Source organism: Excalfactoria chinensis, chromosome 1 (assembly GCF_039878825.1).
Source record: "Excalfactoria chinensis isolate bCotChi1 chromosome 1, bCotChi1.hap2, whole genome shotgun sequence".
Taxonomy (NCBI): Eukaryota; Metazoa; Chordata; class Aves; order Galliformes; family Phasianidae; genus Excalfactoria; species Excalfactoria chinensis.
In genome coordinates this window covers 137,225,571-137,252,437 of record NC_092825.1, presented here as the reverse complement: position 1 = coordinate 137,252,437, position 26,867 = coordinate 137,225,571, and the positions used below count along the sequence as shown (strand labels likewise).

At 43.5% G+C, this 26,867-nt stretch overlaps 1 protein-coding gene across 1 annotated transcript in view; it reads left to right on the top strand.

The window, feature by feature from the left end:
• RAP2A (RAP2A, member of RAS oncogene family) overlaps positions 1 to 10,339 on the top strand; it is a 32,827-nt gene extending 22,488 nt beyond the window's left edge. Inside the window, exon 2 of the mRNA XM_072348299.1 lies at positions 6,291 to 10,339. Within this exon, the coding sequence (XP_072204400.1) occupies positions 6,291 to 6,528 (238 nt within the window). The 3' untranslated portion in view covers positions 6,529 to 10,339. The remainder of the gene's footprint in view (positions 1 to 6,290) is intronic.
• The last annotated feature ends 16,528 nt before the right edge of the window (positions 10,340 to 26,867 follow it).

Here is a 26,867-nt window from a genome sequence, read left to right as displayed (position 1 = left end):
GTTCCATGTGACTGCAGTGTCCATCCTTGGGAAAACCGAGGTATTTACTCTGGCCTCAGTCCCAGAAGCTCATGTAGATGGATACCACCAGGGTAGAGCTTTTTATAGCACTGAATTAAGTCATCTGGGACTGATAAATACATATTGGTTGCGTTCTGTGGAGCGGGGACTGAATGTTGCCAGTAGTGACATTCTAGATCTGATGGTATTTGACTGCTCCAGTGTCTCTCACTGGGCTGCAGGTGGTCTCAGCTGGGTTCTACCTTCAGGAGTTGATGCTGCTTGACATCCATCATATCAGAGCCTAAGTTGGCAAAGTCTTTTGAGCAGCATGAAGTACCTTGTTCTTAAAGCATGTTCTGCAAATACATGTAATTGATCTTGCAAAAATTTGTTCCCGAGGAGGTCTTGAAAGTCCAGTCTTCCTGTGCTACATCTGAGTGTTTCCTTTAAGCTCCACTGTGATGTTTGCCCTAGAATGCATACTTCACTGCACTGATATAGAGGAACAGGCAGCAGTTCTCACTTGCACATGGCCCTCATCCTTTTCATTAGGAAAGATCAGTGTTGCTCAAAGCTTTACAGCAGTGCAGAGAAAATTGGATTTTTCTGTTCCAGGAATGAGAGGTAGCAATGTTCCGCTTCTCTGATGTGAAGGGGACAGGTGGGGGAAGAGGCTACCCTGGAATGTGAGAGGTAGACAACTCCTGCAGGGGACAGGTGCCCTATTGCACACCCCAGGGTGGCAGCTGCAATAATTTCTGTGGTTTTGAGGACTCTAGTTTAGGTAATGGGATTTTAGCCTCTTTTATTCTGCTCATACAAAATCTGGTAGGTATATGCAGGGATGGAATTTGCTGGATGTTGATACAGAATTGAATAGAATAAAGAGCATTCTGTCTGTTCTGGGACTGTGTTTGTCAGTAGGGTAGATCCACCTTGAAGCTTTTGGAAGGATTTGTGAATTCCTGTGCTTCTATTTGAATGCTGCAGGACAGCTCTTTCTTATGCTTTTTCCTTTCATAAAGAAGCAGTTTTTGTGTTGGGTCACTACAGTCCACAGGGAGAAAAGCCTGTGGGGGAAGAGATGTTCTTCTTTCCTTCAGAATTCATTAGATCATGTAGTTCTGCTGCATTTGACAAATAGCCCTTCCTTGTTGCAGGCCATGTGGCTACACACCATCCTGGTGGCATGCCGAAACTCAGGCATTGCAAAGTAATGAGAATGGCAAGTGGTACCTTCCCTCAGTTTGGGCAGAGAGGAGCCTAATGAGGTTTCATAAGGGCTAAGGTAGGGTCCTGCATCTGGGGAGGAATAACTGCATGCATCAGTACAGGTTAGGGGCTGACCTGCTGCAGAAAAGACCTGGGTGTTCTGGTGGGCAGCGTGTTGGCCATGAACCACCAGTGTGCCCTTGTGGCCAAGAAGGCCCATGGTATCCTGGGATGCGTTAGAGCATGGCCAGCAGAACAGGGGAGATGATCCTACCTCTCTACTCTGCCCTGGAGCGACCACATCTGCAGTACTGTGTTCAGTTCTAGCCTCTATTCAGAAAGATGGGGAACTTGTTCTAGAAATAGTCCTGCAAAGGGCTACGAAGACCATAAAATCGTAGAATCACGAAGTTGGAAAGGACCTACAAGATCATCCAGTCCAACTGTCCTCCCATTACTGTAGCTGCCAAAAGCCACTGAACCATATCTCATAGCTCTTCATTCAGATGCCTCTTGAGTGCTGCAAGGGATGGCGACTCCACTACCTCCCTGGTCAGCCATTTCAGTGCCTGACCACTCTCTGAGAGAAAAAGTTTTACTTTATGTCTAATCTAACCCTCTTCTGGTACAACTTGCAGCCATTTCTTTGGGTTCTGTTTCTTGCCTGGGAGAAGAGGCCAAGCCCTTCCTCATTACAGCCTCCCTTCAGGAAGCTGTAGAGGGCAATGAGGTCTCCCCTGAGCCTCCTCTTCTCCAGGCTAAACAATCCCAGCTCCCTCAGCCATTTTTCACAAGACTTGTGCTCAAGACCCCCGTCACCACCTGGGCACATTCCAGTGCCTCAGTGTTTTTCTTGTAGTGAGGGACCCAGAGCTGAACACAATACTTGAGGTGTGGCTTCACCAGATCTGAGTACAGGGAGATGATGACCTCCCTGCTCCTGCTAGCCACACTATTTCTAATGCAGGCCAGGATGCCATTGGCCTTCTTTGCCACCTGGGTACACTGTTGGCTCATGTTCAGCCAAGCATCAACCAACACCCCTGGGTCTCTTTCCTCTTCACAGTCATCCAGCCACTCATCTCCAAGCCTATAGCTCTGTGGGGTTATTGTGGCCAAAGTGCAGGACCTTACACTTAGCCTTGTTGAACATCATCCCATTCACCTCAGCCCAGTGATCCAGTTTATCTAGATCCCTCTGGAAAGGCCTCCCTACCCTCGGGCACATCAGTGCCACCTCCCGGCTTGGTGTCATCTGGAAATTTACCTAGGGGAGAATACAATGAGAGACCGTGTCAAAGGCCTTGCTGAAGTCTAGGTAGACTACATCAACAGCCTTTCCATCATCTACCAGTCTGGTCACCTGGTCTTAGAAGGAGATGATGTTGGTCAGGCGCAACCTGCCTTTCATGAACCTGTGTTGGCTGTGTCGGATCCCCTGGATGCCAAACACATGCCATGTGATCTCACCCAAGATTATTTGCTCCATAACTTTTCCTGGTACTGAGGTCAGGCTGACAGACCTATAGTTCCTTGGATCTTCCTTATGGCCCTTCTTGTTGATGGGAGTCATGTTATCAAGTATTCAGTCCTCTAGGACCTCTCCAGATAACCAGGACTGCTTGGTGAATGAGGGACCTGGAACATCATCTGTAAGAGGATAGGCTGAGCAACCTGGGACTATTGGTAAGAGGATGGTGGTGCCCAGCAACAGGACAAGGAACAATGGGCACACACTGAAATGCAAGAATTTCTATTTGAACACAAGGAAAAACTTCTTCACTGTGTAAGTGATGGAACATTGGAACAGGCTGCCCAGGGAGGTTGTGTAGTCTCCTGGAGATATCCAAAACCCACCTGCTCGGCTTACTCTAGGGAGCCTGCTTTGACTGTGGGACTGGACAAGATGATCTCCAGAAGTCCCTTCCAACCCTTGTGATTCTGCGACCTCCTGGTGCAGAAGGACCAGCAGTAAAGACAGCCTTGAGCCAAGAAGCTTGTCCGTGCTCAGCAGACATAGGTTTGCCCAGGATCTGGAGTGAGGCAGGAAATTCTGGAAGCTTGAGGGTTTGTGTGGCGTTACCAAAAGCTGGGGCCGTAGAGCCTTTGAAGGTCAGCAGGGCAGATATGGAGCCCTGTAGTTTCTGCTAGGACCTACTACATCTGAGATGGCACCATCCAACACAGTCTGTCTGTCATCATCTTGGTATGTGGAGAATATAACACACAGACATCTGGTCTAGTAGGGCTGGTACTGAAATAGAGCTAATAAACCCGTAGTGCAGCAAGTCTTCTGCTCAGTATTCATGGACTGGAATCCTGTGATGTTCCAATTTGCATTCATCTAGATGATGAATAATGGCTTTTCATTGTGTTCTTTATGAAGAGTCATATAAAGTGTGTGTATATATACATATATCATAGTATATGTTCTGAATTCATATAAATCTTAAAAGGCACGCTGAATTTACATATATTTTATATAGTATTTGCTTTGAAAATTTGACTACTCAAAAATGAAAGTAATACAGGATGTATTTTACAAGGGCCAAACTTATTTTTGCCTTTTGAGGAGGAATTTGACAAGGCAACAGGAGGATTTTGCAGAATCTCTTTTCTTTTACACAACTTAACGTTATGAAGTGGAAGTATGAATGTGGATTATAAGATACATTAAGACTATCGATTGTAGGATTTCATTCTCTTTTTAAGTGGTGAAGGTAGGCAGTGAACAAGGCAAACACAAGCTGTAAAGGCAGGAAAACACAATACAGAGAAGTGATTCTGTCTATTCTGTGTAGAAGCTCCTAGATGATCCTGTGCAAGTAAATACATTTATTTTTTTTATATCTATCCTGTCAGCTCATCAGTTCCTCTTTGTGTCTTCCAGTACAAAATTTGTATCTCCGTCCGTTCACTTCTCAGACGCTGAGCACTCATAGAAAATAGTGCCTTAGGTCCTTAGTTAGTTGCCCAGCTTTTCTAGGGTTCTTAAACCTTTCCTAGCACTTCAATATTTTAGTGGAGCTGTCTGTAAATCTGCAACAAGTGTGTGGGCTTTTTTTCCCTCATGTTTCTCAGTAAGTTGGAGCAATTGTGCAGGACGAGAAGTGATGTTGTTTTAACTCTGGCTCATCCACTTTGCAGAATGCTTCTCAAGTGACTGCTTTGAATTTCTTCCTTTTTCTCACTTGTACAATTGAGACGGTAGAGAATATCTAGAAGTAGAAGGAAGTTTGCACTTTGGGGCCCTTAGATATCATGGCATACAGCGAATCCCACTTCCACTGAAGAACTTTAAGACTGTACAGCAAATAATTCACACACCTGGATAATAAAGACTAAGAAATAATTGCTGTGTTATCTGTTGAACACCATCCGTGTAATTAAAGACTGTGCTATCACGTGTTTAAATGCGGGAGGACAGATTTTCAAGATGTTTTTGTGTGTTTTGTTACTTAATGGCAACTTAGCTCTTTTAAGAGTTCCAGAGGTATCATTGTGCTAAATACTGTGTATCTAGAGAGTAAGAAATAGATTGCATCTGTTCAGGTGGTTAAATGAGGACAGGATAAATGGTGAAAAAGTGAGGGGATTCCTCTGCCGTTAATGACCATGGCCTTAGACTCAAGATTTGAGTGACGTGCTCAGAGTTGGCAGAGGGGCAGAATAAAAGCTTAAAATTACACTTGCATCTTATGGAGTACTTGGACCAATTTTAGATACTGAGTGGTGTAAGAAGTCACTGTCCTTATACCCTTCAACCTGGAGCCCACAAGCCTTGTGATGGAGTCAACAGGAGCACAGGGTTTCTGTTTCCATGCAGAGCCTTGTTAGCTTAATTCCCTCATTTCTGATAGGTTATCACAAGCTGTAGGGGTACCTGCACCAGCTCCACTCTGCTGCCCTGCCTGGGAAGCAGGAAGAAAGAGGTAAATAGTTGATATATAGGTGGCATATATAACATCATAAACTGCTGCGGGTAGTAGCGATAACTGTTGTCTGTCCACAGCTTGGTCTTGCTCAAATCATGTGACTGAAAACAGTGCTACTAAGCTAACACAAAGTAGAAAGTTGGGTCTATATTAAGAGGGAGCCATCTTGTTTCTCTTGGATCTTAATGTGGTTTAAATGTTAAGAACTGTAATCAGTTTTTCTCCCAATCCTTGTTGCTTTTTTTTTTTTTTTTTTTTTTTTTTTTTTTTGAGAAAACTGGTGTTGAGAGCATTTTGGAAATAGGCCCAGTGTTGTCTTCTCTGTTATGTCAAATATGTAAATTTAAAACCTGACTAAACATTTGCTTAGCTCCGTGTCTGAAGAAGGGTTTTATGCACGTGAGGATGGAGGGGAAAGATAGTAAAAGACAGGCGTTTCAATTAGAAGGAAAAGGCAAGAATCTCCTCACAGTGGTGCAAAGTAATAAACTCCAAGGAACTGTGATAGTACTGTCTGGTATTTCTTTTTCTTTTCAGCTTGTGTAACTGGCACAACTCTATGAATACTGCAAGGAAAAGTTGTATCTTTTGTATTAGCTAATGCATGTTTTTATGTATCACTACTTACGTGTGTAGAAAATGGGTTGCCTGAAATTTCAAATGAATTTTACTGGCACTTTGGTTTTCTCTCATTTATTGCTTGCCTGAGAGTTCTGTATATATTAGCGAATAGTAGATATACCTTTGAAAGGGAGAATGATGCATCTCCCTTATTGGAAGCAAGAAATGCAGCCTGTTCACGGAGAAGGAGGATGTGGTGTTGGAGAGAGACTTGAATTTCAGTCTTGTTCTTGCACCCTAAGTGAAATGAACAACATGGAAAATATGATTATAGCACCTGTTTTCGCGGTGTGGAAGTGCTCCAGACAGGTTTCATAGTGGAAGGCAAACTTAACTGTGGGAGAAAAGATGTGCAATAAATCACTAGAATGCAGTATATTCTTCAGTGTAAAAATTTCATTGCCCAAACATCTTTCATGTTGGGTACTGTTTGCAAATAGATGCTTACACATTTGAATATGTTCTTCTCTGAAATGTAACTATTGCTGTGGGTTTTTTGTTTTTGTTTTTTAACTGCAGGTATGAGAAGGTGCCCGTAATTCTGGTTGGTAATAAAGTGGACCTGGAAAGCGAGAGAGAAGTGTCATCAAATGAAGGCAGAGCCTTAGCTGAAGAGTGGGGCTGCCCTTTTATGGAGACCTCTGCTAAAAGTAAAACAATGGTGGATGAGCTCTTCGCGGAAATTGTTAGACAAATGAACTATGCAGCACAGCCAGACAAAGATGATCCATGCTGTTCTGCGTGTAATATACAATAGCATTAAAAAACGACCTAACCTGGACTTAAATTTGCAGAAATTTTGTAAGGTGGTAAAACTGTCTACTTCACTTCCTGGTTTGTGGGTCACTTGAAATACATCTGTAGTGAAGTAGCAACATTAACTCAGAGCTGAGCATTGAAAGTCAATCACTGACTCTGAATATAATTGGGTTCAATGACCACATCTCACCCGTTTTTCCCTTTGAGCACCTGCAATGTTATGGCATAGCCAGTCGATCTACAGGGTCGTTCCATTTGAGCATACGTGTTATCGTGTCCAACAACAACAACAGCAACTTTTTGCAAAGAAGTTGGAAGACCTTGGAGGTGGGAAACTAAAACAGTGGAGAGAATGTCCCTGAAGACCATTTGCAACTAGCAGAAGTGCAAAAGGAGAGCTAAGTCTTTGAGCGTCTAATTGCTGTGCTTTGGGACGTGCGCTATCACTTGTGGCCAAGTTTGTTCAACTGTGTTGATTTCACCTGAACTTCTGACAGTGTTAGAGGAAGAGGTTACCAGAGACCTACATTGTTTGGATTTTTTTCAAAATTGATGCTATCATTTCTACACTTTTATCCCACATCTTGAAATAGAGTACATTGCATCAGTGAGTGAAGTGAGAGGCAAGATCTGCAAGCAGGTGACAGGTGAAGAAACAGTACGGCATTGGAATGTTTTAAATCTTTCGTTTTGCTGCTCAAAAATGGAGGATCACTTCAGGTTTTGGTCTGCAAAAAGCCAAACAAACCCTCTGTTTACAAAGCAGGAAGCATCTTTATTTATCACTTTACTGAACCAGGAGGAAGCAACTGTGATGAAAAAATTGCTGAGCCTTACTAACAAGGAAAACTTTAATAGATTAACTAGTACCATCTTGTAAGGAAAATTAAGCCATGTTGCATCCATATGTTCCCTTCTGCAGAAACCTCATGGGACAGTACGAACATCCTGCATTTTTAAGTTTGTTAAAGACAACAGTTTTTTCTTGCCTTTAAGGGCTACGTTCTCTGGTGGGATCCCTAGCTAACCTTTGAAAATCAAGTTTGCTATTTCACAGCTTTAATGACGAAAGCTTAAATTGGATAACCATGTAAAATCATTTGGTTCGGAGCTGAAATAGTTACAGTTATGATTCCTTAAGTGAGTGTGGAAATGGCTCTTTAATTGCCCGAGGCACACTATTCAGAGTTTGCCCCAATTATTTGAGTGTTAAATGGTGGGAGCAAGTATTTTATTTTGAAAGGATGCTCGAGCTCTGGCTTGCTAGTTTCATAGCAGTGAAGTATTTATCATTTGCATGACTAATGGCACAAAAGTACCTATTCTGAAGTCTTACAATCAAAGTATAGAAAAGTTTTCAATCACAGTGTTTAGATTTTACATGCTGGAGAGATTGTCTTGAGCTGGATCTCTTATAGGTAAAATTGGCCATAAAAATACAGAGTCACTGAGCCTGTGGTCTAAATAACACCATGCGTTCATTAGTTTTTCAATCTTGTGCAGTAACAGTGTAGTTCCTTGTGTTTAAATGAGTGAAAACAGGGGTGCTGGGCTGTGTGTATGTGTGTTGAGTGTGTATGTGTGTGTGTATATGGCCCTTAGAAATGCTGTAATTGGAGTTAGGTTCGAGAGTTTTGCCTTCATCTGCAGAACTGCCTAAAAACGCTCTCATCTTCTACAAAGGAAACTTTGTACAGCACACTTTGCAGGTTTTCATATACATTCTTAACGTTTAAACTGTAGTTCAGTGGATGGTAAGCGAAGGAAATCATATTAATCAAAGAGAACGGACCATCTCTGCCCTTAATCTTTCAAAACCTTTCTACAACCAATGCATCGAAGGGCATTAGATGTCACAAAACATCACGCCTTACTCGAACGTTAATATAGCCCTTCTTCCCATCTACCTTTTGGAACTTTTGTTACTGTACTTTGTTCTCCTAGAGATATTCACACCGTTTATTTCTGGCATCTGAATGCCCGCTTTGGGTGCTCTGAATTGCCCTCCTAGAGGCACCTACCTCTTTCCATTGACTATATAGCAAAGCTTAGGCTTTTATCTTTGGTCCTCTGAGTCACGCAACTTCTATGCCTAAACTAGATGGTATGAATGTTCTCTTCCCATCCCCCCTCCCCATCCGCCTGTTTCAGCCACATGCTTAAGCAAGATTTCAAATACTGAATTGGTGATACTGTAATTTTTCAGATATCTGGTTATTGAGCAGCACAACCTATCTGTAAAATAGCTTGTCAGTGGGAGATGCACTGCATAAGCACTCAAAAAGGAATTAAAAGCCCCATAAAACTTAGAAGAGCGTGTTACGCAACGTTATTTACAGAGGTGTTAAAATCTTACCTCGTAGATCGTTCATCGGCCAAGAAAATGGCACGAAGTAGAATACGAATGGCCTAACATGGAGCTGATAATATAAAACAGATGGGCTTCTAATAGAAGAGAAATTGCACAGTGAAATTCCTAACAGAAGATACTAATGAAAATAGAGCCTGGTCTTGTTTTTGCATTACGCTTTCACATTCTCTGAAACTTGGATCTGCGTATGCTATCACGCAGTACTGCGGAGGGGGGTGCGTGGGGGGGCGAGGGTGGTTAAGCGTAAGTGTTGTTTATTTCATATAATTCTGAGGGAGTAGTTATGCACTATTTGTATTTCCACTAATGTGAAGGTAGTGGAGCTTGAATCAATGACAGTTGCACTTGACAGAGACTTTCTCCAGACTCCAGGGGTAGCAGGAAGGTAGGTGTGTGAGCCGCGCAGCGCTTCTGTGGCCGCCCCGTGGGGAGTCAGGCTGGTTGTTTGATTTGTACCCTGAAAGCATTACCAATTCCCATCTTTGAAAATTTCTTACAACATGCCTTAAAATGTTATCGTTTGTTCCAAAGACCCGCTTTTTTCCTTTGGCTGTTCTTGTAGAGCTTTGTCCTTTTCTACAACAACAGCATTTCTCCTTTTTTTTTTTATTTTTTCTTTTATTGTGCTTTTCTTTTTTTAACGTTGCAACTTTTATTCTTTCCAGCCATGATAGTGATAGCAACTGTTTCCTCTTTCCCTTGAAAGTACAAGCAAGAAACTGGTCCGAGCAAACGGAATCAAATCAGGAGTGTTACACATAGTTGCTTTTTCCTGTGGTTTTTGTTCTCTCTCTGCCCCTTTCAAGAGCATCAGAAGGACTCAGTGAGGTTTTCTGTTCGGGTTCTCGCCTCTCTCCCTAACCCCAGTGCTACAGTTGCCATTACTTCTCTGTGGGAAAACTACTGGTATTTGCTTTACTGTATAGAATGTTGCCTAAAGATGTCAGCCATTTGGTTGGGGGGGGGGGTTGTGCATGTTTGTTTTTTACTTTGATTTTTTTTTTTTCCTTTCCTTTATGTTGTTTTTTTTTTGCCAGTGTGCCCTCAAAGCACTGGTTAGGCTTTAATTGTGAAACTCCGTGACAAAAGCCAACGTTTTGACGACTGCGGAAGGCTTTTATCTGCATTGTTGTGCATCTGTTGATTCTTGATCAGGGTTTGAAGAAAGACTGAGGTGGGTGCTGGAACCAGGCTTAACGCTGTTGATTTGGAGTTTCTCAGAGGTGAATTAATGTGTTTCACAGATAACTGTTGAGCTCTGATACAACTGGCAACTTAAAAAAAAAAATGGGGCAACAGTTTGTTTTGTAACAATGTCAGTTGTTAAAACCTTGATGTTTCAAATAAAACAAGAACTGTACATAGAACTCAATGCAAACTCAGCAGTTGTATTTGGAGTTAAATTATTTTAACAAATAAATTTATTTAATGAAAACTCCCTTGGATTCCTCTTGTTGTCCGTTCCGATTTGGTCACCCAGGGTCCACCCAAAGCTTTACTGAAGCAACCCAGTAATTTTAAACGTGCTGTTCATTCTGTTGGGATTCAGCTGAGTGTTTCTTGCCAACATGCTGTTCTTGTACAAATTAAATAGCACTAAGAAAGAAGTGAGCATAGTTTCATTTTAACAGATAGGTGTGCACGTTGATTTAAGTTATATGCCTGACAGAGAACCACAACAAAGGTTTTGTTTTCCTGCCTTCTCAGATGGGTTTGTGCTGATAACTGTCAGTAAGAATTGGTATTGTTTAAGATATGCATCTTGCCATGGCAAAAGAATGTTTGCCATGAAGCGATAAAATGATGTATGACCTTAGTCGATATATGATGATTAATATATGCTCTTTTTATAGCAGTGAGGTTGTACAGGGTTAAAAGGGGATTGTTTGTTATATCAGCTGTTTAATTGATGAGCGTTTTCTCGGGCTTTCATCGTGGTACAAAAGGAGTTAGCGTTAGAAAAGACTTCAAATACAATTAGCGTTGAAGAGATTTATAATTGAATAGTTGAGCTAATGCTAACAGGATTATTCTGGCTAATTGGCAGTGATCAGCAGTTACGTTTTAGTCATGCCAGTATCACTGAAATGCACTGTTTTCTGTAATGGTGGGTGCTTGGTGGTCTCTTGGTTCCATATTGTGTTTGCCATAAGGAACCTGACCCCTGAGGCTGGGACATCATAAGAGGTCTTAATAGTATAGAATAATGTTAATCTTGTGCTTTCGATTTGCTGGTTTATTCTGTAAAATGGTTTTAATGGAGCTTCCGCAGGTGAGTTCTTGCAGTCCCACTAACATAAAGGTCTTTGTGCCTAGGAAGATGTGTATACAGGGGCAGCAGTAACTCATTGGGCTCTTCTGAAGAGTTCCAGAAGAGTCTACAAAATATGCACTTCTCAAATACTCAGTAACTAGAAATCTGGGTGCCTTACTTCACAAATGCATTCTTCGAGCCCTTTAATTATAGTAATTATTATTTTTTTTAGTTACTGCAGGAAGCTAGTTGGCTCTGAGAAAGCTTCTTAAAGTATTTTAAATGGAAAGGAATGTCTTGCTATGTGTCCCTGATTAATATCTGTCTTTCAGGATGTAGATGTAATATTGTCTATCTTCTCACACTGGGGGTATTATTTTAATGTAGTGCTGTATGCACAGTACTTCTGTGCTAACTTAGTGCTACATGAATAATTGGATGGATGGTCACACTCAGAGTTTCAGTCCAGGCGGGAGCCAGTGACAAGTGATGTCCCTCAAGGGCTGGCAATGGGACCAGTATTTAACATCTTTGTTGGCAACAAGGGTGGTGGGATTTAGTGCAGCCTCAGCAAGTTTACAAGTGATGCTAAACTATGTGACGTGGTTGATGTGCTGAAGGGACAGTGACAGTCTTGAGAGTTGGGCCCACATGATACACACAGTGTTCAACGAGGCCAAGTCTTGCACCTAGGTCAGACAATAAATACAGGCTGGGTGAAGAGTGGATTGAGAGCAGCCCTCAGGAGAAGAACTAGGTGGATGAGAGACTGAATGTGAGCTAGCAATGTGCAGTTGCAGCCTGGAAAGCCAACTATACCTTGGACTGCATTAAAAGAAGGGATGTGATTGTACCCCTCTATTCTGCTGTCATTAGGCCCCATCTGGAGTACTGCATCCAGACCTGATGCCCTCAGCACAAGAAAGATGTGCAGCTCTTGGTTCTTCCCCCTTTTTTCTTGTTGGCTCCAGCTTCTACACTGTGTTCATAATAGAATCATAGAATGGCCTGAACTGGGAGGATCTTAAAGTTCACATGATCTTTTAACATTTTTAAGTGGCACTTCTGCTTGAAATGTGATCGCAAAAGCCCTACATCAAGGGCTGTGCTACCTCATGTAATTCAGAGTTGTATCTGTGCAAACTTAACTAGGCTTAGTGCCTGTTTGCCTCATGACACCAACACACAGCATGGAAGCAGGAGCGAGTGTTTGAGCTCTGAGACCCAGAGCAGACACGAGCCCATACTGACATTCAGACAGGAGGTTGCGTTCAGAGTCTGGATTGCAAGTGGGTAGCAGGGAAAAGATATTCCTGCAAACCAGGCACCACATAGTACTGCAATCACTAACAGCAAATCTTCATCCTACTCTGGTAGAAGTAATTTCTCTGTATACTTTCAAGCATGTTTTGGTTTGACTTGAATGTGAAACAGTTTGGGGATCAGTGAGGATTTATTTCAGTTCTCACGGTATGATGCCCACGTTTGAAAGCAACTGGATAACATGCCTGCCTGCTTTTCTAAGGAGTGGGAGCCAGGTCAGGCAGCCACAGAAGAACCTCACTGAAGGATGGAGAAGTGAGGTGGGCGGTTGGCAAGAGTGGAGATGCATTTTGCTAGAGGTAAAAACTCAAAACTGAAAGATTGCCCAGGAAAGATGCTGAAAGTAGATTAAGAGCATTATATAGAACAAGAGTACAGCCTTTATCACAGACCAAGACTTGGTATTCCTGCACTAGAACATGTATTAACTTCAAGATAAGTATATTCAAGAACAGGATCATAAATGGAGCCTTCTGTGCAAAATTTCTTCTAGCTGAAAGGAATACAAAGCTACCTCTTGAGATGCTGATGGGAAAGATTCTGACTATTTGGATTTTTACTTCTTTTATAGTCCATATACAATTTAATAACCAAAAGACCAATGTTATCCTCAAGTAGTTGAGACATGTGAACATATTGCTCCAGCTGTACAACACAGTTTAGAAAAGCAAAACTCTTTCATCCTGCAACTTAGAATTTAAACTAGATTGATGGAAAGCTTAACACAAGCCAGCAGCATGCACTTGCAGCCAGTGGTATCCTTGGTTCCATCAGAAGGGTGGCCAGTGGGGAAAGAGAGGTGATTGTCCCCCTCTACTCTGCCCTAGTGAGGCCCCAGCTGGAGTACTGTGTCCAAGTATGGGGCCGCTAACACAGAAAAGATGTGGAGCTGTTGGAGAGGGTCCAGAAGAGAGCCACAAGGATGATCCAAGGGCTGGAGCACCTCTCCTATGACGATAAGCTGAAGGAGCTGGGCTTGTTCACCCTGGAAAAAAAGAAGGCTGCAGGGAAAACTCATTGCAGCATGACAGTATTTTAAGAGGATTTATATACATGAGGGAAATCAACTTTTAACATGGGCAGATAGTGATAGAGCAAGGGAGAACAGTTTCAAACTAAAGGAAGATATTAGATTTAGATTAGATGGCAGGTGGACATTTTTTACTGGCAGTCTGGTGAGGTGCTGAATCAGGCTGCCCAGAGAGGTTGTGGATTCCCTGTTCCTAGAGGTATTTATTGCCAAGTTGGATTGTGCCCTGGGCAACCTGATCTACTGCTTGATGGCAACAGTGCCTGTGGCAGGGAGGTTGGAACTGGATGATCCTTTCCAACCCAAATCATTCAATGATTCTAGATCACTGCTTTTGGGCTTACTGCCTATGCTTCTTTTTACTGTTCACCCTCTGTTCTTGCAGATGAAATAGATGACAAAACAGAATACAGGCCAACTGATACTTTCAAGTATGAGAAAATATGTTCACTTTGCTGTTGTTCCCCAAACTAACAGGGCTCCTGTTTTCTCAAGGTTATCTTTACTATGGTTTATTTTATTTGGTTTTGTGTCTTTAAATATAAAGCAAAATGGTTCAGCTCTTTCTCATGATAAACCAAAGGAAAATGCATCATTTTGCACGTGTGAAATTCTTGAGTACAGTCTGTTACGATTTGGCACCTTTTTGGTTTCAACCATAAGGAAACTGCCCTAAAGAATTCTGTCTCAGGACATATTTCTTAGCATAGCCATGTTGTAAGCCTCTGGAAAAAAAGTGGTTAAAGTATAAAACAGGACTGAGCTGTAATCCAAATTTTTCAGCTGCTACAGGCTATGCTTTTGGCCCTTTGTAGTATGTATTTAGAAACTTCTGGGAACAAGACACCTTGTGCAGTGCATGACAGTGTTCATCCTGGAATGGAAACTGCTGAGCAAAACAATTTTTTCCCACTCTCTTTCAGTGCTTTGAACAAGTCATGTAGAAAGTCTTTGCTGTGCCCTCAGTGTTCCTGCTGCTGGTAGCATAACGCTGATCTTCCTTGAAGGAAGAGGGGAGAATGAGAAGAGATTGAAGGCAAGGTGCAGGCGGCCTCATACTTGCTGGGATGAAGAATTTGCAGTGAAGCTGCTGGGGATGGCAATATATATTTGTATACAGTGGGTGGGAGCTGAGAAATAGAGTGGGAAAGAGTAGGATGAGATTGTTCAGCAGGGAAGATTCCCAACCATGCATCTTAATGTTATCTTGCTCAAGAAGCAGAAACTGAGTTTGCTGACACTGAAGTCCTCAGGAAAGGATTCAGAGCAGGATTTCACCAACACCAGCAGTAGGGGACTGGTCTGAATGTGTGAACATCATAAGCTGCCTGATGGCTCTAGAAAAGTTTTCAAAGGGCATTGGGATAATTTTACTTGGGAAATCTTGCTTTCTGAAAGTAATACGATGATAAATTAACTTTTACAGTATTGAAGTGTGAGATTTTAATTACAGGAACACTAGTAATTGATCAACCCAAAGAAGGTGGGATTCCGCAAAGCAAGATGGAAGACAAGTGTCCAAGTGGTAGCAAGTGAATGGATGATGACTGTCAATACAAAATGCTTCTCAAATGCTCCATGAACACCCAAGAAACACACCGATGTTGCTGTGATGCAGGTAGGATGCTGTAAAGACCTGCGTGCTTCTCTAACAATTTTTAGCTAAAGCTTACATTTTTCCTCTTCCTGGCTCTGCTGTAAATTTGTTCTGGGGAAGACAACACTCACAGTGAGTCCAATGCAGTATTGATTTTATGTTTAGTTTTGTATTTTAAGATGGAAGGAAATAACTGAAGATTCCGCCAGCTCTGCTTAATTTATCAGAGAAAGATACAGCTGTGAAGATTTCAAGGCTTTCCAGAAGACTTCTTAAGAGTTGGCACCTTCCCACAAAATGAACTCAGGGATCTTTTCTTGATAAAGGTGATAACTGTAGCGATTTCTGGGAACCTGCTCACTCAAATACTTAAGAGACCATTAAGTGTGGGTGCCCAACATGTTGTTCACTTGCTCCACTGTCTGATTATCCCTAGTCTCTGTCTTTAAAGTGAGGGTAAACCCATCAGGTGGGTATCCTTCATGCAGGAGGACACCGTCTACCAAGAACTGGGTTTTATGAGATGAGTGGGGAGAAGGCCCTCAACACTGCTTTAGATCTAAAGCAAATTGCTCATTTTCTGTGTCCTTTCTCCCATTTACAAACGGTCTGAAGAGTAACAAATATTGTTTCCCCCCATCCAGATATCAAAGTTACACTGTCAGAGGTTTGTCTAGAAAAATAGGCAAAAAGCCTTCAGATTTGTCAATACAGAAAAACAGAATAGTGATAAGGCAGGCTTCTTTTACTTATTATCAAGGTTATGCAGTTCTTCACCCTAGGCAAGTTACCTTTGCCACTGGATGGGCATCCTCTTCCCACGTTTCATTTTTATTAGGTGAAAAGCAACTTCATTCAGTTAAGAGGAAAGAGTTTCCTCTCCCATTTCACCCTTTGATTTTTTCTTTCTTGGCTTTGCACTTTGCAGCCATTCTTTGGCAAACTGTTCTGGAAGCAATAGCTGATGGCAGAAGCCACTCGGTCTGCTCTCAGCGATGCACAAAGAGCTTATGCCTCACTAAAATTATACATGTTGCTTGCTTGTTTATAAATGGCAAAGTTTTCCATGAAATGAAGACAGCACTTTAGCAAAATTTGTAATGCTGTATCCTCATTAAAATATTCCATTTGTTCTGCACTTCAGCACAGAATCACAGAATTGTAGGGGTTGGAAGGGACCTCTAGAGATCATCGAGTCCAACCCCCCTGCCAAAGCAGGCTTCCTACACCACGTCACACAGGTAGGCGTCCAGGCGGGTCTTGAATATCTCCAGAGAAGGAGACTCCACCACCTCCCTGGGCAGCCTGTTCCAGTGCTCCGTCACCCTCACCATAAAGAAGTTCTTGCGCACATTCATGCGGAACTTCCTATGCTGAAGTTTCAGCCCATTGCCCCTAGTCCTGTCCCCACGCACTACTGAAAACAGACCAGCCTCGCCACTATGGCTCCCACACTTCAGGTATTTAAAAACCTGGATCAAGTCCCCTCTCAGACTTCTTTTCTCAAGGCTAAACAGACCCAGTTCCCTAAGTCTCTCCTCATAGGGGAGATGCTCCAGGCCCTTCACCATCTTTGTGGCCCTCTGCTGGCCTCTTTCCAAGAGATCCCTGTCTTTTTTGTACTGGGGAGCCCAGAACTGGACACAGCCTATTCCAGATGAGGCCTTGGCATAAAGTATTAAAAATCAACACCACCAAAACGCAACCAGAAAATTAGACAGAAAATAATCCAGGTCCAATCCTGGTTTCCTAATTGCCACAAATGAGGTTTCTGCTGTTCACCTGTGAATGTGAATAAAAAGGAAAGGAGAGGGAAGGCTTACAGGGGGAAAAAAACAATGGGTTCTGACAGCTCACTGACTTCAGGTGGCAATATCAAAGTAATCCATAAAGATCTCTGATCCAGCAAAGAAAGATTCTGGAAGCAAGTGATCACTCTGGACCGAGTGGTAATAGTAAAGAGTTCCTTCTCATCCACATACAGGTTTCCCTTCACAGGAAATGGAAGCATGTGAATCCAGCACCAAGAAAGCCAGATTAGCATTGCAGCAGCTGCTGGATTCACCATCTTCAGCTAAGATTTGATGCAGGTCACAGGTGGGCATGTTTCTACAGGTGCTGTTCCTCACAGAGATGGGCTGGGCACAAAGTGTCCATCAGAAACTGCAAAACCAGTGTATGCTGAATAATCAATCTGCTAGTGCTTGTTCCTGAGCATCTGCGTGTCAGTATGGGCCTGAACTGCTACTGCTATCACATCTCTTCTGGGTAGGAGGCCTTAACCAGAACAGTCTCTGTCACACCACCTGTTTTCTGACTGATCCAAAGATCACTAGGTCATTCTTTTCAATCCATGTGAGAAATAATGTTTGAGCTGCAGCTGCCAATAGGCCTCCCCTCAGCCTCTTCATGACAGCAAACTGTGTGTTAGGGTAGCATGCAGGCTGTTTTCCCCCTCTCTACACCTCCCTACTGACATATCTATCTCAACGTTGTTCAGAGGACAAGGTATTTCCCTCAACATACACAATGCAACGCCATCACTTGCCGACCAGTGTTGGCTGTTCCAACATGAGTCCAGAGTATTTCCTGCAGTTAACTGAAGGACCACGAGGACTGGAAGGCTTCCTGAAACTCCTAAAGAGACAAATTAAAATGGAGCAGAACTTGGCTCTGCTCCCTGCCTGGTGATTGCAGTGCAGCAGCATTTAACGCACTCTGCCAGGACCAGTGAACCGCTGATGGTAAAAGCAGGCTTTTGAAGGCCTATCCTGAAAGTGTGACGAAAGGTAAAACACCCTGGTAACATCTGCTGAACAGTTTTAGGTAGGTAGTAGCTGATCTGCAGCTAAAGTGGGGTTAGTTTCCAGCCAAGAAGACTGTTTTGGGTGGGGTTTTTTTCCCAACTTCTTCCTTCTGTACCACCATTGTAAAATGTCTTTGGAAAAAAAAATGGCAGTCAGCTCAGTGTCTCTGAGGTGAGTTAAATTCAGAGCCCTGGGTCAAAGCATCTCAAACGGCTCATGCTTTAAACCTCTCTTCCCTGTTAGGGCAGGGAGACCTCTGCATACTTGTGGTGCTCAGGCTTGGCAAATAAGAAATCTTGTTCCCTGCTGATGCTTTGATCCAACAGCAATTTATCTGGGCATGTATGTAACCTTTATCACCAGTAGTCTTTTGTTTTAATGGCCCAGCCGCTTCTAGAAGGGAAATTTATCTGAAGTCATATGGCTTTTTGGCTTCTGAGCTGATAGACTATGTTGGTATGGTGTCAGGCAACGATCTTTAAACTTCTGAGTAAGATGAGTGAGTTATAGCCTCTCTTTATGCTCGTGGGAAGTCTCAGAGAGTTACTCACCCAAAGGAGCCCTACCTCTTATCTCTGAGATACATTCCCTCCTGCGATCAGCACAAATGTGGCAACAATAAGAATTAAACTGAAACTAAAGGGGCTTGAAAAAATGCCAGGTTAAGAACCAGCTTTAGAGCCACCCCGCTTCTGAGGATGAGTGTATGGCAACAAGGTGGGAAATTAAGTTTGCCGTAGTCTTGCTTGCAACAAGTCGTTCCATCTTCAGTCTTATTCTTCCTAGTGATGTAAGAATCAGCTCTTTAAGATCAGTACTTGTGAAAACAGTCTGGGTGAACATCAGTTGTATTCCAGTCCTACTAGTGCTGTCTGTGGGGAAAGACACAAATCATTTTGAATGCTTAAATGGGGACAGGAGTCTTCTGGAAAGGGATGGACTGACTAGAGTCAGTTCTTAGGACTCCAGGAAAACAGGGGCCTGGGCTTAATAAACTGGCCAGCATTATTAAAGAACAGCTGTCAAAAGTGGAGAATGGCATCACTGTGTACACCAGCACACTTCTGCTCACAATTGTCATGGCTGAGAAATACAAACACTTGGTTTTGGTTTGACATTCAGGCTCAGTGAATGGGAAAAGAGGAAGCAAAGAGGGGATGCATTCCTTGCATGCATTTTGATCCTTGATTTTTTGGGGCAGTGAGCAACACATTGTAAACCCAAGAGGAGGAGAAAATAAATAAATAAATAAAGCCCTAAATGCTTTCTCCATCCTAAAGGAAAACAAAGAGGCAATAGCAGAGGTGACTGCTCTCACCATCTGGGATGTCTGGTTCTAAGAGCTTTTCTGAAGGTCCTGTTGAGGTGATTCAAGCAGGCAGTTTCCACTGGCCTCTACATACCTATAGGCAAACACTTTGTAAAGTTGCTAAAAACATTTAAAAATAAAAGTTCAGGCTGATGCTGGCTGCCATCCCCTGGTAAAAAGCGCTTTGTCTGAAATGGCCTCCAAGAAAATGAAATAGAAAAATAAATCCATCTTTTTCCATACCCACCTGCCTTGAAGCTGATGAAGAGAAAGATCAGACCAAGTGTCATCACTAAGTGATCAGTGCTGCAGCACACCCCAGGGGGTTCTGTGGGGTAGAATCTCAGCTGTGCATTAACTGATACTTACCATTGTGGTCCATTTATTTGACGAATGCTACCAATTAATTAAGTAATCATCATCATCAACCGGCTATGACTGCTGAGTAAACCCATGGGCACTATGGCTTTGGCTGTGACTGCATCCCAGGTGTAATGTGTCTGCAGTGCTGATTTGGAGCAAACTGAGACCTGGGAGGCAAGTTAGAGAAATACAGAGCCAGGCATGCTCCAAGAAACTATACTGTTTTGCTCTCAGCAGCAGCAGCGGGTCATTTAATGGGCCTGGTCACAGGGAAAAAGGGAGGTTTGTTTATCTCCTATTTAGACGAGTGAGAAGTTCTGGTGACTATGCTGTTATCTGTTACTTCACATCACAGGTTTTGAGTGAGCAGCCCAGCCCAGCCCATGCTCGCTCACTGTTTGCTGCCAGACTTGCTGTGGTTCATTGAGATTCATGTCACCCCAGTTGTGCTGATGGGATGTGAGGTTGCAGAGTATATCTATTCCCTGATTGAGCATGGCTTTTAGAAAGAATTTCCTTGTGCCAATGCTTAACATGAATTTGAAATTCACTTCTAGCGCGTATTGTGCAGACACTTAAAATTCACCTGTCTATGAGCTCTCTCTCTCTCTCTTGTGGGTTATCTTGTAGTCTTGTCTTCTTGGGGTGCCCTCATCTCTGCAGGCAGTGAGCATGCATCATCTGGAATTGTGGGCATGTGGGTGGGATGCCAACTCGAGCTGCCCTTCACCTTCATCAACACAAATAAAGAGGTCACTGAGCCTTTGAGGATGATCCTTGGGTTATTTATCTGGCCGTAAACAGGAAATATTGCCTCTAGAGCTGAATGGGGGACACGTTCAAGGAGACAGATGCTGAGGAGCTCATCCCCCTGCCACTGCCCACCCTGCCCTGTGCCAGGCTGTGTGCCCTCCTAAGCACTGGCAGCACTGAGACTGAGTCAGCAGAAGCCTGCTGGCAGAGAGCTGCTGGCACTGCCAGACCTGTCAATCCCACTCACTGGGTGAAGATACTCAAGACGCTGGAACTGCAAGAGCAGGCAAAAGATGCTTCTGATTATCAACTAAAATAGGCAGGAGACAATGGAGGTGGGAAAATGATTCATTTTAATGCAGCAAGAGGTGAGGAATTGGGTAGGCTCTGCGTCTGGACTGGCAGCAGTGATTAACAGAGTCGTTAATGACCTGGAGCAGAGCAGCACTGGAGCTGAGCTGGCTGGCAGCAAAATAAACAGAATCATAGGATAAAATTCCAGAACGTTCCAAGTCAGAAGGGATCCACAAAGATCACTGAGTCCAACTCCTGGCTCCACACAGGACCACCTAAAATCAAACCCTATGTCTGAGAGCAGTGTCCAAATGCTCCTTGAACTCCAGCACTTGGGGCCGTGCCCACTGCCTGTTCCATGCCTCCTGTCCTCTGCTGAAGAACTTTCCTTGCCTCCCAACCTGACCCTCCCCTGATGCATCTCCATTCTGTTAACTCCACAAAAACCACAGGAGGGAGGAGAGTCAGGTGCCAGACAGGGAAGCCAAACAAATAGCACAGCAGCAAGTGAAACTCCTCAAAATGCACAAGGAAAGGGATGGCTTGAAAGTGCCCATCTCACACGAACCATACGTTCCAGACTAATTCAAGTCACTTGGATCCATCACTGTATTCTACTGTGTTTGGTAACCTGCCCTCAAAAAAAGATAGAAATCTGAAAACCTACAGGCTGACAAGCTTCTTTATAAATAAGTTGTGCTCTCCACTTGAGTTATTACCATGCCATTTCAAAACAGCCATCAAAACAGCAAAGTAAGTCAGACAAAAGACCAATAAGGATCAATTATAAATAAAAGCTCTGGTGTCAGCAGTGGAAAATTGAGAACTGTTTGAATTAGAGATTGGACTGACACAGGGGGCTGACAGGTGGAGACGTGATAGTGAACATAGGTCCTGCAGAGCCCATTCACCTCTGTGTTCCAACGTTGAGAAGGAAAGCAGCACAATACAAGGCAGTGGAGTTTATTCCAACCACAGTCGAGGAACTGATAACACTGAATTGGAGACAACACTTAAATGGATGGTGAGAATACAGGTTATTTTGGTAAAATACAGAGTGCATCAGAGAATGGTACTGCTGGGAAAGCTGGAGGAAGGGCATAGCAACATGCAGGGACTCTGGAGATACACAGACTGATGTTTACTGAGAAGTCTGCAACTGCTGCTGGAAACAGGGCAGAAGACCCAAGTGCTCTGCCCATGGCCCTGTGCAGGCAGATGAACAGATGGTGCACGCTGATGTAAGGAGCAGTGCTGGGCCCTATCTGACCACCTTAGAATTGTAGAATTATAGATTTGTTTGAGTTACTCAGTCCAGCTACCCTGCAACGAACAGGAACACTTACAGCTAGACCAGGTTGAACAGAGTCCCCTCCAGCCTGACCTTTAATGTTTCCAGGGATGGGGCTTCCATCACCTCTTTAGGCAACATGTTCCAGTGCCTCACTAGCCTCATAGTAAAAAATGTTTTTCTTATATTCAGTCTAAATCTCCCTTTCTTGCCTGGCAACAGCACAGATACATGGTCAGGCTCTCTGAAGGAGAGCTGCACCCCTTCCAGAAGCACCACCAAGGACTGGTTTGGATCCTTTAAGGAAAGGCCAAGAGTTTCATCTTGTTCTGGAAGCATGGTGCTGCTTTGTGCTTAATACTGTGGTTATTAATGACCAAATCCTCTTGCCAGCTGGTGGCTAGCCAAGTCAGAGATCCCCATGTAGTGCCCACTTCGTGGTGGCCCTACCTAACATTGCAGCCTTTTCCCCCACACAGATCTCCACCAAAGGGACAGAATAGACATGTCATGAGTTAGTCGCATTGGCAAAAGGGAGAGGGAGAAACTATACAGCATCACGAAAAATGTGAAGGTTTTCCTGGGTTGCGCATCCCCTCATCCTGTACCTTGAGAGCAGATGGGGAATTTGTGAGTGACTCCCAGGAATGGCAAAAAGTCTGAGAGCAAGAAAACTTGAAACAATGCAGTATCAGAGCTCAGTAAAAGATACGCAAGTATTTGCACACGTGAATCTGAAAAGCTCACTGCTGGCCCATCCCACAAAATGATCTCTGACAAGAGTAGAAAATGCAGCTAAAGTTTTAAAAGCAGCACCTTGGGAAAGAGATGCTGTGCTTGGCTGGGAGTTATTCTAATAAATGCCACATGCAAAAGATATCACTGACCTTGCCTGCCAAATAAATGGCGCATCTGAGCCTCACATTGGGCTGCTGTGCTCTCAGGCAAATAATTTCTCTACATTGTTGCTCTTTGCTCAACCAGCTGTCCCTCCACCTCACTGCAGCCTGTTGCTGAATGAAGTCACGTCTGGACTAGATGATCTTGTAGGTCCTTTCCAACCTTGTGATTCTATGATTCTATGTATTGGCCTGGGGATGCGGCATCCCTGAACAGAGTATCCCTCTGCATAGCACAGCTGTATTCATTGAAGTTGTAAGAGGAACAGGCCTCTTTGCTCCTGTTCTGTACCCTTCCATTCCCATCTCCAAAATACCTCAGAAAGATACCTAAGGAGACATTTTTCAAGAGCAGGAAATTAACTTTGAATGAAAAAATAGTGCTATCACTTCTTCTGTTCAGACATAACAGGATGACTTGACTCATGTCCCAGCAACTTGTGTAGTTAGAGCAGAACCTAGTTACCTGCTTCTACCCCTAATTCCAGCCTCACGTCTCAGACTTAGAATAGACAATATGAGCTGCTTTTAATTGAGAGAACTTTGCACCACTGGAAAAATGTGCCTGGCAGCCTCCCCAAAAATCCTCATCATTTTTATTACAACGTTCCTGTTTGTTTTCACTTTCCCTTTTGTTAATGTTTTAGGCAACTCAAATGAAGCCCTGGCCATCAAATCATCCCGCTAGAAGTAATGACAGAAATTACATGAAGTACCCAGCTATTAAATCTAACCATGGGAGCTTGGCAAATCTTTCCATATGCGAGGCAGCTGGCTCCATTTCCCACTGCCTCCTCTACCACCCCTTGTCTTGCTTTGCATATATAAGTATTCCTGATGAGGAACATCACAAACCCAAGGCCCTCTGCCCTGGTGCTCAGCATGGAGCCAGGTCTCTTCCTACAATAGGAGGTGTTGACAGTGAAAGCATTTTGACTGGTGTGTGTTCAACATGACTGTCAGCCCATGTTGGGCTGCCCCAGGCAAACCATCAGAACAGAAGATGTGGCTTTGAACATCCTACTCCAAAGGACACCTCTTTTCCTCCTGAAATTGCCCTGACACCAGTGGCAATTTCCATGCCATGCACAGGCATTCAGTGAGAATCTTCTATGAGATTTGCAGTCAGCGCAGTTTAATTTATACACAAAAATGCCAATGTGCCAGTCACAGCTTCCCCATGGGGTGAATTTGCCCCATGGAGACTCATAGCATGCAGATCCAGCCCCTTTACAACAAAAAAAATGGAACCCAAGCTCTGAGACTGTTTTTCTTCAGTAAGGCCTGGCACAAGCAGAGAGTATTCTCTGTTGATGAACCTTTTCCTGTGCGGTAGCAACTAAAATAAAAAGAACAGCACTTAAATGGGATTTGTTAGTAGACAATCAAGGTTAAAGAAGGTTAAACTGTGGAAATCAAAATCTCTCTGTTCATGTCTCCAAGTAAATGGATGTCTGAATGTCAGAATCAGGGATAAATGTCCCTATGAGACACCCTTGCTGGCACTGCAGTGCAGAAAAGAAAACACTGCAGCCCTCCTGCCTGTGCTCTTGTGGTTCAGAAGCTGGTTTTCGGACAGAGATAGATTGGAAGGGTAGTAATGCAAGGAACACGCACCTCCCTGGTGGCTTAGCTCTCACCTGGACAGGAGGAGAAGCTGCATGAAGCCACTGCGCCCTGGCTCATGGAGGTAGGAACAGGACCACACACCTACAGAGATGCCATCCCCACCCTAACACACAGGCTTTCTCCTCAAACACTGAGCTGCATGATTAAAAGAAAGGAAACAGCAAATGCTCCCCAGCCTGCAGTTCCACCCATTGGAATACCCTGGGAAATGATGAAGGTTTTATTGACCACCAACAGCAAGATTCAGTTCCAGGTGGTGGACTCCTAAATTCATTCCTCCCACCTTCCAGTGGACACTTCAGTCTGTCCACCTGAACCATCCTCCAGGCTCCAATAACTGCAGTGAGGGTGTGGATACTTGCTTCATCAGTAGTCATCTACTTTTAGACAGGTGTGTTTAGCTGACCCCAGCCAAGATGCTGATCCCTCTACACCTACACCTTCACCCGCCTCATGGCCTTAAACTTTAAAACCCAGGGGGGTACCAGAGGCAAATTCACTGCAGTTTGCTCACAGGCTGAAGTAGGCAATATTCAAGTTCAGCAGCTAACTGCTGAAGCAGAAGTAAACTCCAATAAAATCTAAATGAAAGTGGATTAACATAGTTGATCTATATTTCAGCTTGATTAGCTCGCCCCAGATAATCAGCATTTTCTTATAAGTTATTAATAATAACACTGGAAAGAAGCAGTTGCACTTCTTCAGGGAGGCAGGAGAAAGAAAACACGTGTATCATCCCGCCTAGCAGTAGGGCATGAACTGAACACCACCAAGGCCTTGCTGAAAGAGCAGGCCTTTCTAGGCGAAGGGTTCATTCCAGGAGCAAAGGGGCTCTACATGCATGCTTGAGCCACAAGTCTAGTGGGATAAGTGCTGTCAGGCCTGGAAAAAGAAGAGTTTCAGAACAAGAGGAGGAGGTGAGACTTGGGGAAGCCACATGTTTTGTTTTACCACTCCCATTTAGTGTGTTTAGTTTTAACAGAGAGAGAGAGAAAATAATTTCAAAAAGAGATGTCAGTGTATAAAAGAACAGAGGGAGAAAAAAAAAGAAAAAAAGGACAGAAAGAAAAACTACTACTGAAAAAAGTTTTAGCATGCTCAGGAATACAGAGAACGAAGGACTGGCCCTGCTGCGGGTAGGAACATAGACAAGACCAGGAAGACACAACCACCATGTCTACATACCCATTTGTTCTGAGGTCAAACTGTTCATGGTTAACATGAGAAACATCTTGCATCAGGCCTTGTGAAAACCTGCAAGGATCAAAAATAAACAGTAGAGTCCTCAGGAGCTGTCACATACACCCAGAACTCTCTAACAGTGCTAAAACACCATGTACAGCCAGGACAAGAAGAAATGGGCTACTCTTGAAGCAAGGGGGAGGACTGGAGGAAAGCTAAGGTTTTAGGGTTGCTTAAGCTATGCTAAACCTCTCATCTAAGAGGCTGGAAAGAAGATGCTAAGAAGAGCACATTTTCTCAAAGACAAACAAAAAGTTGTGTGGGCTCTTTAGTGGTTGGGTTTTGTAGTTGTTGGGTTGAGGGGGCTGCTGCAACAGCAGTCCCCAGCTTCTAACCTGTCTGAGCCTTTCATCTTGGACTTACCCTGCAAGCAGACAAGAGCAACTGCATCGAAGCCACTCAATTTCTCCCGTTGATTTCTCCTCCTAAATGAAATTATCTGTGAGATCCTGACATTCAGTTTCCTGCTCAGGTTAAAAGGAGTAACAATTTATTTAGGTCTCAAAAAATAAGAGACTAGCTTGCCTGCGCAATTCAATAAGAATAATTATCTAGACTGTAGGGTCAGAGCCAGGATGACTAATGGAAATGTTTAGAGAAATGGAAATTACCCTGCTGCAGATTGAAGCTAAACTCAGAGTTTAATATATTCCAGTTAAAAACACCAGATAATCTCAATTCCCAATGCTGAGGGAACTGGCCCATGAAATTGCCAGTCTAATAGTAAGGCTTTCTGATCTATCAAATCAGAGATAGACACTGTAAGACGGGAATCCAGCAATTGTAGGAAATGAGAGGGAGGGAGCAATCCAAGCTGTTTACACACTCGTTAATCCATCCTCAGAGGTTTACAATCATGTAAAACAAATTTTGAAGGAACCAGTAGAATCATAGAGAGGCTTGAATTGAATGGAACCTTAAAAGGCAATCCAGTTCCAACTTCCTGCCACGTGTAGGGTTGTCTCTCACTGGTACAAGTTGCCCAGCACTCCATCCACTAACTTAAGACTTGTAGAAAGGAGGGCTAAAAGGTAGCTTGTGCCAAGGGATGGCCAAAGGCCAACCTACTGGCTCTAGCAGCTGATGTGGGATAGCTGCAGGTTGCTGGTTGTAAAACTGGGAGCAAGGCTGTTGCTTCTCCCTGGACTACTACACCCTGGAGACAGGGGAGGAAG